This window comes from Panulirus ornatus, chromosome 7, assembly GCF_036320965.1.
Source record: "Panulirus ornatus isolate Po-2019 chromosome 7, ASM3632096v1, whole genome shotgun sequence".
NCBI classification, from domain to species: Eukaryota; Metazoa; Arthropoda; class Malacostraca; order Decapoda; family Palinuridae; genus Panulirus; species Panulirus ornatus.
In genome coordinates, this window is record NC_092230.1 from 36,097,751 (window position 1) to 36,111,905 (window position 14,155).

Genomic DNA, 14,155 nt, shown 5'->3' on the forward strand with positions numbered 1-14,155 from the left:
TTATAGTGATGGGTGATTTGAATGCAAAGGTGAGTAATGTGGCAGTTGAGTGAATAATTGGTGTACATGGTGTGTTCAGTGTTGTAAATGGAAATGGTGAAGAGCTTGTAGATTTGTGTGCTGAAAAAGGACTGGTGATTGGGAATACCTGGTTTAAAAAGAGAGTTATACATAAGTATATGTATGTAAGTAGGAGAGATGGCCAGAGAGCGTTATTGAATTATGTGTTAATTGATAGGTGCATGAAAGAGAGACTTTTGGATGTTAATGCGCTGAGAGGTGCAACTGGAGGGATGTCTGATCATTATCTTGTCTAGGTGAAAGTGAAGATTTGTAGAGGTTTTCAGAAAAGAAGAGAGAATGTTTGGGTGAAGAGAGTGGTGAAAGGAAGTGAGCTTGGGAAGGAGACTTGTGTGAGGAAGTACCAGGAGAGACTGTGTGCAGAATGGAAAAAGGTGAGAGCAAGTGATATAAGGGGAGTGGGGGAGGAATGGGATGTATTTAGGAAAGCATTGATGGCTTGTGCAAAAGATGCTTGTGGCATGAGAAAGGTGGGGGGTGGGCAGATTAGAAAGGGTAGTGAGTGGTGGGATGTAGAAGTAAGATTATTAGTGAAAGAGAAGAGAGAGGCATTTGGACGATTTGTGCAGGGAAATAGTGCAAATGACTGGGATATGTATAAAAGATAGAGGCAGGAGGTCAAGGGAAAGGTGCAAGAGGTGAAAAAGAGGGCAAATGAGAGTTGGAGTGAAAGAGTATCATTAAATTTTAGGGAGAATAAAAAGATTTTTGGAAGGAGGTAAATAAAGTGCGTAAGACAAGAGAACAAATGGGAACATCGGTGAAGGGGGCTAATGGGGAGGTGATAACAAGTAGTGGTGATGTGAGGAGATGGAGTGAGTATTTTGAAGGTATGTTGAATGTGTTTGATGATAGAGTGGCAGATATAGGGTATTTTGGTCGAGGTGGTGTGCGAAGTGAGAGGGGGCAGGGAGAATGGTTTGGTAAACCGAGCAGAGGTAGAGAAAGATTTGTGGAAGATGAAAGCCAGCAAGGCGGCAGATTTGGATGGTATTGCTGTGGAATTTATTAAAAAAGGAGGTGACTGTGTTGTTGACTGGTTGGTGAGGATATTCAATGTATGTATGACTCATGGTGAAGTACCTGAGGATTGGTGGAATGCATGCATAGCCCAATTGTACAAAGGCAAAGGGGATAAAGATGAGTTTTCAAATTTGTTGAGTATTCCTGGGAAATTATATGGGAGGGTATTGATTGAGAGGGTGAAGGCATGTACAGAGTGTCAGATTGGGGAAGAGCAGTGTGGTTTCAGAAGTGGTAGAGGATGTGTGGATCAGGTGTGTGCTTTGAAGAATGTATGTGAGAAATACTTAGAAAAACAAATGGATTTGTATGTAGCATTTATGGATCTGGAGAAGGCATATGATAAATGTTGGTAGAGATGCTCTGTGGAAGGTATTAAGAGTTTATGATGTGGGAGGCAAGTTGTTAGAAGCAGTGAAAAGTTTTTATTGAGGATGTAAGGCATATGTATGAGTAGGAAGAGAGGAAAGTGATTGGTTCCCAGTGAATGTTGGTTTGCGGCAGGGGTGCATGATGTCTCCTTGGTTGTTAAATTTGTTTATGGATGGGGTTGTTAGGGAGGTGTATGCAAGAGTTTTGGAGAAATGGGCAAGTATGCAGTCTGTTGTGAATGAGAGAGCTTGGGAAGTGAGTCAGTTGTTGTTCACTGACGATACAGCTCTGGTGGCTGATTCGGGTGAGAAACTGCAGAAGCTGGTGACTGAGTTTGGTAAAGTGTGTGAAAGAAGAAAGCTAAGAGTAAATGTGAATAAGAGCAAGGTTATTAGGTACAGTAGGGTTGAGGGACAAGTTAACTGGGAGGTAAGTTTGAATGGAGAAAAAGTGGAGGAAGTGAAGTGTTTTAGATATCTGGGAGTGGATTTGGCAGCGGATGGAACCATGGAAGCGGAAGTGAGTCATAGAGTGGGGGAGGGGGCGAAGGTTCTTGGAGCGTTGAAGAATGTGTGGAAGGTGAGAACATTATCTTGGAAAGCAAAAATTGGTATGTTTGAAGGAATAGTGGTTCCGACAATGTTATATGGTTGCAAGGCATGGGCTATGGATAGAGTTGTGTGGAGGAGGGTGGATGTGTTGAAAATGAGATGTTTGAGTACAATATGTGGTGTGAGGTTGTTTAATCGAGTAAGTAATGAAAGGGTAAGAGAGATGTGTGGTAATATAAAGAGTGTGGTTGAGAGAGCAGAAGAGGGTGTTTTGAAATTGTTTGGTCACATGGAGAGAATGAGTGAGGAAAGATTGAGAAAGAGGATACATGTATCGGAGGTGGAGGGAACGAGGAGAAATGGGAGACCAATTTGGAGGTGGAAGGATGAAGTGAAAAAGATTTTGAGCGATTGGGGCCTGAACATGCAGGAGGGTGAAAGGCATGCAAGGAATAGAGTGAATTGGAATGATGTGGTATACCTGGGTCGACGTGCTGTCAATGGATTGAACCAGGGCATGTGAAGTGTCGGGGCAAACCATGGAAAGTTTTGTGGGGCCTAGATGTGGAAAGGGAGCTGTGGTTTTGATGCATTGCACATGACAGCTAGAGACTGAGTGTGAACGAATGTGGCCTTTGTTGTCTTTTCCTAGTGCTACCTTGCGCGCATGCCAGGGGAGAGGGGTGCCATTTCATGTGTGGTGGGATGGCGACGGGAGTGGCCGAGGGCAGTAAGTATGAATACGTACATGTGTATATATGTATTTGTCTGTGTATGTATATGTATGTATACATTGAAATGTATAGGTACGTATATGTGCGTGTTTGGACATGTATGTATACACATGTGTATGTGGGTGGGTTGGGCCATTCTTTCGTCTGTTTCCTTGCGCTTCCTCGCTAACATGGGAGACAGTGACAAAGTATAATAATAGATAAGAATGTATGATATATATGCATCAGTGAGATAGTGCCAGGAAAACAGACAAAAAAAGCCACATTCGTTCACGCTCAGTCTCCCTATCCACATCCAGGCCCCATACCTTTCCATGATTTACCCCAGACATTTCACATGCCCTGGTTCAGTCCATTGAGAGCATGTTGACCCTGGTATACCACATTGTTCTAATTCACTCTATTCCTTGCATGCCTCTCACCATCCTGTATGTTCAGGCCCTCAAAATCTTTTTCACCCCAACCTTCCCATTTTCTTGCACATACACATGCCTTACACCCTTGATAAAAACTTCTCTGCTGCTAGCAGCTTCCCTACCACACCATATATTCATAACACCTTCCACAAAGCATCTTTATCATCCTTATCATATGCCTTCTCCCAATTCATAAATGCCACATACAAATTCATCCATTTTTCTAAATATTTCTTACACATTCTTCAAAGAAAACACCTGATCAACACACCCTCTCCCACTTTTGAAACCACACTGCCCCTCCCCAATATGGTCCTCTGTACATGTCTTTACCCTCTCAGTCAATACTCCCATACAATTTACTGGGTATACTCAAGAAACTTATACCTCTGTACTTTGAACACACTCCTTTATCCACTTTGCTTTTATGCAGTGACACTACACGTGCATTATGCCAATACTTAGGCACTTCACTATGATCCATACGTGTACTTAATATTCTTACAAACCAATCACCAACACATTAGCCCCCTTTCTTAATAAATTCAACTGCAGTATCATCAGCTCCTGCTGTCTAGCCACATTTCATCTTCCACACAGTTTTCACCACCTCTTCTCTCTTCACCAAACCACTATCCCTGACTCTCTTACTTTGCATACCACCCCAACCAAAATACCCTACATCTGCTGCTATATCATTAAACACATTTAAAAATTCTTCATAATACTCACTCCATCACTATCTGTTACCACTTACTGTTTTGCTCCCTTTGCTGATGTTCCTATTGTTCTCTTGTCATTTGCACATTATTTACTGCCTTCCAAAACATCTATTTATTCTCCCTAAAGTTTAATGACACTCCATCACTCTATCATTTACCCTCTTTTTCAACCTCTGTACAGTCTTCTTCACCTCCTGTTGCTTTCTCTTATACATCTCCCAATCATTTGCACTCCTTCTTTGTAAGTACCACCCAAATGCCTCACTTTTCTCTTTCAATAACATCTTTACTTCTTCATCCCACCACTCACTACCCTCTCTAATCTGCCCAACTCCCATCTTTTGCATGCTGCAAGCTTTTCGTGCACATGCCATCAATGCTTCCCTTAATATTTGCCATTCCTCACCCACTCTTCTCACTTCATTTGCTCAAACCTTTTTCTTTCTACACTCAATCTCTGTCTATATTTCTTCTCACAAGTCTCCTATCCAAATTCTTTTATTCTCTCTACTCTCTTCTCCCTGACATTGTCCCCTCTTTTTTGAAAGCCTCTACAAATGTTCACCCTTGCCTCAGCAAGATAGTGATCAGACATCTCACCAGTCTGATCAGCACACTTACATTGAAATGTCTCATTTTACACACCTATCAATTAATACGTAATCTGACCACTTCTCCTACTCACATAAGTATACTTGTGTATATCTCTCTTTTGAAACGGGTATTCCCGGTCACCAGTCTTTTTATCAGCACACAACTCCAGCTCTTCATTTCCATTCAGACCACTAAGTATTCCATGCGCACCAATAATTCCCTCAACTGCTACTGTGCTTACCTTTGCATTTAAATCACCCATCACAAATACCGGGTCTCATGCACCAAAACTGCTGAGACACTCAGCTGCTTTCATATACATAGTGCCAATATTCCTGAGGTCAGTGAGAAAGAATCCTACCTCCATATTCCCCATTTGTGGTAGAAGCCGACTAAAGGAGGCAGAACTGGGGGCTGGAAACCCTCCCCTTCTTGTATTTCAATTTCTATAAAAGCCCAGAAGAGGGAGACAAGCAGGGAGTGCTCACCCTCCTCAGAGGCTTAGATTGGGGTGTCTGAATGTGTGTGGATGTAACCAAGATGAGAAGAGAAGAGAGACAGGTAGCATGTTTAAGGAAAGAAACCTCGATGTTCTGGCTCTTATTGAAACGAATCTCAAGGGCAAAGGGGAAGAATGAATTGGAAATGTCTTGGGAGTAAAGTCAAGGATTGATGAGAGAGGATAAGAGCTTGGGAAGGAGTAGCACTACTCCTGAAGTACGAGTTGTGAGTGTAAGGAGTTGAATTCTAGATTGATGTGGGAAAACTGAAAGTGGTTGGCAAGAGATGGTTGATTATTGGTGCTTATGCAACTGGCCAAGAGAATAAAGATCATGCGAGGCAAGTGTTTTGGGAGCAGCTGAGTGAGTGCGTTGGAAGTTTTGGTGCATGAGACCAGGTATTAGTGATGGGTTGCTCACACTTCAAGAAAAATTAGCGTGAGCAATCAGATGTTCAAAGATTTCACCCTGAGAGCAATATGTTTTTGTACCCACAAGAAATGTTAGCTGTGTATTGCTTTTGAAAATACATGGGAGGCATACAGTTTTCTTTGTGGACACTGTATATGTGTATATATTATTTATATAATTATTTATTTATTTATCATTCTTGATTGCCATTTCCTGCATCAGCGAGGTAGCGTCAAGAAACAGATGAAGAACAGTCCATCCACTCATATACACATAGATATACATAAATGCCCATACATGCACATATACATATGTCAACATTTACACATACATACATACCTCACTAAAGCAGGGGGTAGCGATGCTGTTTCCTGTGGAGTGGGGTAGCGCCGGGAATGGATGAAGGAAACAGCATCACTACCTCCTGCTTCAGCGAGGTAGCACCGAGATAACAGACAAAAAGAACCACATTCTTTCACACACAGTCTTTAGCTGTCATGTGTAGTGCACCGAGATCGCAGCTCCCTATCCACATCCAGGCCCCACAGCCCTTTCCATCATTTATTCCAGACATTTCACATGCCCTATTTCAGTCCATTTCATTGGACTGTAATGCTTATATATACTTGTATATACATGAAGTGTGTGAAGAGATACCAGGAAAGACTGAATGTAGAATGGCAAAATGTGAGATTAAATGAAGGTACAGGGGTGAGTGAGGAATGGGAAATTTTCAGGGAAGCACTGCCGGTGTGTGTGTGCAAGTGAAGTGTGTGGAATATGTTAGGTGAAAGATGGACAGATAAGAAAGGGTGGTGAGTGATGGGATGAGGAAGTTAAGTTGCTTGTGTAAGAGGAAAGAGCTGTGTATAGTTATTATTTGTATGGAAGAAGTGGTAGATTGGAATTTGTGTTAGAGAAAGTGGCAGATCAGTAGGAAGGTACAGGGGTTAAAAGAGAGCAAGTAAGAGTTGGGGTGAGTGAATATGAGCAAACCTCAGGAAGAACAAGGAGGTCCTATGGAAGGAGGTTAATATTGTGCAAAAAAACTTGAGGACAAATAGGAACATAGGTGAAGGGGGCAGATAGGCATGTGGTAACAGGCAAAAATAATGTGAAGAGGAAATGGACTGAGCATTTAAAAGAATTTTTAAATGTGATTGATGATAGGGTGGTAGGTATGGAATGTTTTGGACATTGAACTATTTGAAGTCAGAGAGTCATGGAAGTTTGTATGGTGAAGAGAGAACAGTTGGTGAAAGCATTGCATAAGATGAAGTGCAGCAGAGCGCATGAGATTACTCTTGCATTTATTAGAGTACACTTGCATTTATTAAAAAGAGGGATGATTATGTTTTTCATTAGTTAGGTAGGGTTTTCAGTGTATATATGGCTCATGAAAAGTTTGCTGAGGATCGGCTGAATACATGTATAATGCCAATGTATAAAGGAAAAGTGAATAAAATTGACTTCTAATTATAGTGGTGTAAGTAAGTGGGGGAGGAATGGGATGTATTTAGGGAATCAGTGATGGATTGCGCAAAAGATGCTTGTGGCATGAGAAGAGTGGGAGGTGGGTTGATTAGAAAGGGTAGTGAGTGGTGGGATGAAGAAGTAAGATTATTAGTGAAAGAGAAGAGATAGGCATTTGGACGATTTGTGCAGGGAAAAAATGCAATTGAGTGGGAGATGTATAAAAGAAAGAGACAGGAGGTCAAGAGAAAGGTGCAAGAGGTGAAAAAGAGGGCAAATGAGAGTTGGGGTGAGAGAGTATCATTGAATTTTAGGGAGAATAAAAAGATGTTCTGGAAGGAGGTAAATAAAGTGCATAAGACAAGGGAGCAAATGGGAACTTCAGTAAAGGGCGCAAATGGGGAGGTTATAACAAGTAGTGGTGACGTGAGAAGGAGATGGAGTGAGTATTTTGAAGGTTTGTTGAATGTGTTTGATGATAGAGTGGCAGACGTAGGGTGTTTTGGTCGAGGTGGTGTGCAAAGTGAGAGGGTTAGGGAAAATGATTTGGTAAACAGAGAAGAGGTAGTAAAAGTTTTGCGGAAGATGAAAGCCGGCAAGGCAGCAGGTTTGGATGGTATTGCAGTGGAATCTATTAAAAAAGGGGGTGACTGTATTGTTGACTGGTTGGTGAGGTTATTTAATGTATGTATTACTCATGGTGAGGTGCCTGAGGATTGGCGAAATGCGTGCATAGTGCCATTGTACAAAGGCAAAGGGGATAAGAGTGAGTTCTCAAATTACAGAGGTATAAGTTTGTTGAGTATTCCTGGTAAATTATATGGGAGGGTATTGATTGAGAGGGTGAAGGCATGTACAGAGCATCAGATTGGGGAAGAGCAGTGTGGTTTGAGAAGTGGTAGAGGATGTGTGGATCAGGTGTTTGCTTTGAAGAATGTATGTGAGAAATACTTAGAAAAGCTAATGGATTTGTATGTAGCATTTATGGATCTGGAGAAGGCATATGATAGAGTTGATAGAGATGCTCTGTGGAAGGTATTAAGAATATATGGTGTGGGAGGCAAGTTGTTAGAAGCAGTGAAAAGTTTTTATCGAGGATGTAAGGCATGTGTACGTGTAGGAAGAGAGGAAAGTGATTGGTTCTCAGTGAATGTAGGTTTGCGGCAGGGGTGTGTGATGTCTCCATGGTTGTTTAATTTGTGTATGGATGGGGTTGTTAGGGAGGTGAATGCAAGAGTTTTGGAAAGAGGGGCAAGTATGAAGTCTGTTGTGGATGAGAGAGCTTGGGACGTGAATCAGTTGTTGTTCGCTGATGATGCAGCGCTGGTGGCTGATTCATGTGAGAAACTGCAGAAGCTGGTGACTGAGTTTGGTAAAGTGTTTGAAAGAAGAAAGTAAAGAGTAAATGTGAATAAGAGCAAGGTTATTAGGTACAGTAGGGTTGAGGGTCAAGTCAGTTGGGAGGTAAGTTTGAATGGAGAAAAACTGGAGGAAGTGAAGTGTTTTAGATATCTGGGAGTGGATCTGGCAGCGGATGGAACCATGGAAGCGGAAGTGGATCATAGGTTGGGGGAGGGGGCGAAAATTCTGGGAGCCTTGAAGAATGTGTGGAAGTCGAGAACATTATCTTGGAAAGCAAAAATGGGTATGTTTGAAGGAATAGTGGTTCCAACAATGTTGTATGGTTGCGAGGCGTGGGCTATGGATAGAGTTGTGCGCAGGAGGATGGATGTGCTGGAAATGAGATGTTTGAGGACAATGTGTGGTGTGAGGTGGTTTGATCGAGTAAGTAACGTAAGGGTAAGAGAGATGTGTGGAAATAAAAAGAGCGTGGTTGAGAGAGCAGAAGAGGGTGTTTTGAAGTGATTTGGGCACATGGAGAGAATGAGTGAGGAAAGATTGAGCAAGAGGATATATGTGTCGGAGGTGGAGGGAACGAGGAGAAGAGGGAGACCAAATTGGAGGTGGAAAGATGGAGTGAAAAAGATTTTGTGTGATCGGGGCCTGAACATGCAGGAGGGTGAAAGGAGGGCAAGGAATAGAGTGAATTGGAGCGATGTGGTATACCGGGGTTGACGTGCTGTCAGTGGATTGAATTGGGGCATGTGAAGCGTCTGGGGTAAACCATGGAAAGTTGCGTAGGTATGTATATTTGCGTGTGTGGACGTATGTATATACATGTGTATGGGGGTGGGTTGGGCCATTTCTTTCGTCTGTTTCCTTGCGCTACCTCGCAAACGCGGGAGACAGCGACAAAGCAAAAAAAAAATATATATATAAATATATATATATATATATATATATATATATATATATATATATATATATATAAAGCGAGATATACATAAGTATACTTATGTAAGTAGGAGAGATGGCCAGAGAGCGTTATTGGATTATGTGATAGACAGGCGCGCGAAAGAGAGACTTTTGGATGTTAATGTGCTGAGAGGTGCAACTGGAGGGATGTCTGATCATTATCTTGTGGAGGCTAAGGTGAAGATTTGTATGGGTTTTCAGTAAAGAAGAGTGAATGTTGGGGTGAAGAGGGTGGTGAGAGTAAGTGAGCTTGGGAGGGAGACTTGTGTGAGGAAGTACCAGGAGAGACTGAGTACAGAATGGAAAAAGGTGAGAACAATGGAAGTAAGGGGAGTGGGGGAGGAATGGGATGTATTTAGGGAATCAGTGATGGCTTGCGCAAAAGATGCTTGTGGCATGAGAAGTGTGGGAGGTGGGTTGATTAGAAAGGGTAGTGAGTGGTGGGATGAAGAAGTAAGATTAGTAGTGAAAGAGAAGAGAAAGGCATTTGAACGATTTTTGCAGGGAAAAAATGCAATTGAGTGGGAGATGTATAAAAGAGAGAGACAGGAGGTCAAGAGAAAGGTGCAAGAGGTGAAAAAGAGGGCAAATGAGAGTTGGGTTAGGTTAGGTTAGGTTAGGTATCATTAAGTTTTAGGGAGAATAAATAGAGATGTTTTGGAAGGAGGTAAATAAAGTGCATAAGACAAGGGAGCAAATGGGAACTTCAGGGAAGGGCGCAAATGGGGAGGTGATAACAAGTAGTGGTGATGTGAGAAGGAGATGGAGTGAGTATTTTGAATTTTTGTTGAATGTGTTTGATGATAGAGTGGCAGATATAGGGTGTTTTGGTCGAGATGGTGTGCAAAGTGAGAGGGTTAGGGAAAATGATTTGGTAAACAGAGAAGAGGTAGTAAAAGCTTTGCGGAAGATGAAAGCCAGCAAGGCAGTAGGTTTGGATGGTATTGCAGTGGAATCTATTAAAAAAGGGGGTGACTGTATTGTTGACTGGTTGGTAAGGTTATTTAATGTATGTATGACTCATGGTGAGGTGCCTGAGGATTGGCGGAATGTGTGCATAGTGCCATTGTACAAAGGCAAAGGGGATAAGAGTGAGTGCTCAAATTACAGAGGTATAAGTTTGTTGAGTATTCCTGGTAAATTATATGGGAGGGTATTGATTGAGAGGGTGAAGGCATGTACAGAGCATCAGATTGGGGAAGAGCAGTGTGGTTTCAGAAGTGGTAGAGGATGTGTGGATCAGGTGTTTGCTTTGAAAAATGTATGTGAGAGAAAAGCAAATGGATTTGTATGTAGCATTTATGGATCTGGAGAAGGCATATGATAGAGTTGATAGAGATGCTCTGTGGAAGGTATTAAGAATATATGGTGTGGGAGGCAAGTTGTTAGAAGCAGTGAAAAGTTTTTATCGAGGATGTAAAGCATGTGCACGTGTAGGAAGAGAGGAAAGTGATTGGTTCTCAGTGAATGTAGGTTTGTGGCAGGGGTGTGTGATGTCTCCATGGTTGTTTAATTTGTTTATGGATGGGGTTGTTAGGGAGGTAAATGCAAGAGTTTTGGAAAGAGGGGCAAGTATGAAGTCTGTTGTGGATGAGAGAGCTTGGGAAGTGAATCAGTTGTTGTTCGCTGATGATACAGCGCTGGTGGCTGATTCATGTGAGAAGGTTCAGAAGCTGGTGACTGAGTTTGGTAAAGTGTGTGAAAGAAGAAAGTTAAGAGTAAATGTGAATAAGAGCAAGGTTATTAGGTATAGTAGGGTTGAGGGTCAAGTCAGCTGGGAGGTAAGTTTGAATGGAGAAAAACTGGAGGAAGTAAAGTGTTTTAGATATCTGGGAGTGGATCTGCCAGCGGATGGAACTATGGAAGCGGAAGTGAATCTTAGGGTGGGGGAGTGGTGAAAATCCTGGGAGCCTTAAAGAATGTTTGGAAGTCGAGAACATTATCTCGGAAAGCAAAAATGGGTATGTTTGAAGGAATAGTGGTTCCAACAATGTTGTATGGTTGCGAGGCGTGGGCTATGGATAGAGTTGTGCGCAGGAGGATGGATGTGCTGGAAATGAGATGTTTGAGGACAATGTGTGGTGTGAGGTGGTTTGATCGAGTAAGTGATGTAAGGGTAAGAGAGATGTGTGGAAATAAAAAGAGTGTGGTTGAGAGAGCAGAAGAGGGTGTTTTGAAATGGTTTGGGCACATGGAGAGAATGAGTGAGGAAAGATTGACCAGGAGGATATATGTGTCGGAGGTGGAGGGAACGAGGAGAAGTGGGAGACCAAATTGGAGGTGGAAAGATGGAGTGAAAAAGATTTTGTGTGATCGGGGCCTGAACATGCAGGAGGGTGAAAGGCGGGCAAGGAATAGAGTGAATTGGATCAATGTGGTATACCGGGGTTGACGTGCTGTCAGTGGATTGAATCAGGGCATGTGAAGCGTCTGGGGTAAACCATGGAAAGTTGTGTGGGGCCTGGATGTGGAAAGGGAGCTGTGGTTTCGGGCATTATTGCATGACAGCTAGAGACTGAGTGTGAACGAATGTGGCCTTTGTTGTCTTTTCCTAGCGCTACCTCACACACATGAGGGGGGAGGGGGATGGTATTCCATGGGTGGCAATGGGAATGAATAAAGGCAGATAGTGTGAATTGTGTGCATGGGTATATACGTATGTGTCTGTGTGTGTATATATATGTGTACATTGAGATGTATAGGTATGTATGTTTGCATGTGTGGACGTGTATGTATATACATGTGTATGGGGTGGGTTGGGCCATTTCTTTCGTCTGTTTCCTTGCGCTACCTCGCAAACGCGGGAGACAGCGACAAAGCAAAATAAATAAATAAAAATAAAGTTTATTGAGTATAGCTGATGAGTTTTATGGGACAATATTTTTGAATCAAGTGTTTCCTTTTAAGAACATGTGTGAGAAATACTTGGAGAACAGTTATACTTGTATGGGGAATACATGGAGTTGGAGAAAGTGTATGATAGGGTTGATAGAGATGCTGTGTGGAAGGTTTTGCAAATATATGGTGTAGGAGGAATGCTGCATTAATTACTGTATGATTTAGAACAAAGATGTCACTAAGAGTAAAGTTCTCTCTTAATGTTTTCTATTTATCCTGAATATTTTCAAGTTTCCCTCTGTGTGGTAATACTCTTAGATACTTTATAAGTTTTTCCATTTGGAAGAAATGAAGGTTTTAAAGAATGATAGACCCTTTTTCACCATAGGCAGAGCTTTGTGAACATTCAGTAAATCTTTCATTCTGTGGAGAACTTTTTACCTTTTCAAAACTAAGTTCTTGAGTCCTGACTGTAACAGGTCCAAGGCACAGATGTTGGTGGTTACTGAGTGAATGTGTTGACCGTTACACTGTGTCATAGACACGAGCAGGTTATTTTATAGTTATTGGGCCTCAGTGGACAAACATCATCTGGCCTCATAAGTATTATGGTTGGTAAAGAGTGTGAATTTTCATGGTTCACTGCTTATTGAGGGGGAGGTGATGCTTTCACAGCAAGCATACTTTTCTGTAGATGCTTATATGGCTCTGCTTATGGTAAAGAAGTGGATTGTCATCATTCATAATAAATGTTGTAAATTAGAGAAATAATTTAGGTATGTAATTCTTTTGTGTCCTCATTTTCTTTAGTTCTCTATTCATCAGATTAATGGGATGCTGGTTCTTGTGGTAAAAAATAGCTGGAAAAAGCTTTTTGACAAGGATTAAATGTTAATCTTTAGTAATCTCTGCATGTAAAGGAGTACATTGTTGATCTCTTCATTTGAAGCAGTCCTTAATGTTAATGAATTTACATAAGCATACTATGGCAACATTTGCTGAAGATATGCTTCCTGATATTATGTAAAACAGACTACATGAGCATCAATATGTGAATAGTTATAGCATCAGTGAGTGAGTCAGACACTCCAGTGGAATTAGATTCCCCTATTATAATATAATAGCTCATTCAACAACTATTTTGTTATACAAAGTTCTGAATTGACAGAAGTACAAATGCAATGTGAACAAGCTTTAAGTCTACACTTTTATTTGAACTTTGATTACACTTGAAGAATTTTTTTTCAGTAGACTTTCTTATTTGTGTGGAAAGATGTGAATGATGTTGATATTAGAATGAGCAATGTTTTCTTAGAAGTGAGAAATATTTGCTATAGCAGTGTGGAAACTGGTCTTAATTTTTAACTTTAGACGTATGTTGAGGGTATTAGAGTGAGTTTAGAGGATGTATGCACATTTATCAAGCCCATGCAGTTGGTGATGGTTTTAAACATTTTAGGTTACAGGAGAATGATATGTCTAGAATGCTCATGAAGTATTGTATTCCTTTAGAAACAAAGAAATGAGGACTTTGCAAAGTGCTGTTTGGGATGGTTTTAAACATTTTAAGTTACAGGAGAATGATATGTCCAGAATGCTCATGAAATATTTTATTCTTTTAGAAACGAAGAAATGAAGACTTAGCAAAGTGCTGTGAGATAATGTTTGAACATCTAGAGAGCTATGCTGAGAGCAACAAGCGAAGAGCAGCAGTTTGGCCCCTTCAGATAATGCTTTTAGTCCTTTCACCTGTAAGTTTTGTTTGATTTTGTTTGCAGCTCATCATGCTGTGGATGTACTATGGTTCTGCACTGTACTTTGTTTATTTGAATATATCTGTAGATTCTTGTCTGTACTGTATACCTGTAATGGAAGTCAATGTATTTTTCTCAGTTGATATGTCTGTTACTGTCAGGTGCCTGGATGATAATTTTTAAAGTGAAAAGTCTTTAAGAAGTATATGGAAAGGGTATCTCTATTTGCCCAGAAGTCCATATGTACAGATGGTCATGTCACCATGAGAACCCATTGCTTCAGTCACTTATCTTTTGTCCTTGGGCCATTTCACCATGAGGAAAGTCAACCTTTGTTGAACTGTTATGATTATTATTTTGATGTAGACCC

General features: G+C 41.2%; 1 protein-coding gene across 1 annotated transcript in view; it reads left to right on the forward strand.

Moving 5' to 3' along the window:
- Nf1 (neurofibromin 1) overlaps window positions 1-14,155 on the forward strand; it is a 1,160,697-nt gene that overhangs the window by 61,977 nt on the left and 1,084,565 nt on the right. Inside the window, exon 7 of the mRNA XM_071663491.1 lies at window positions 13,654-13,782. Coding sequence (XP_071519592.1) covers window positions 13,654-13,782 — 129 coding nt within the window. The remainder of the gene's footprint in view (window positions 1-13,653; window positions 13,783-14,155) is intronic.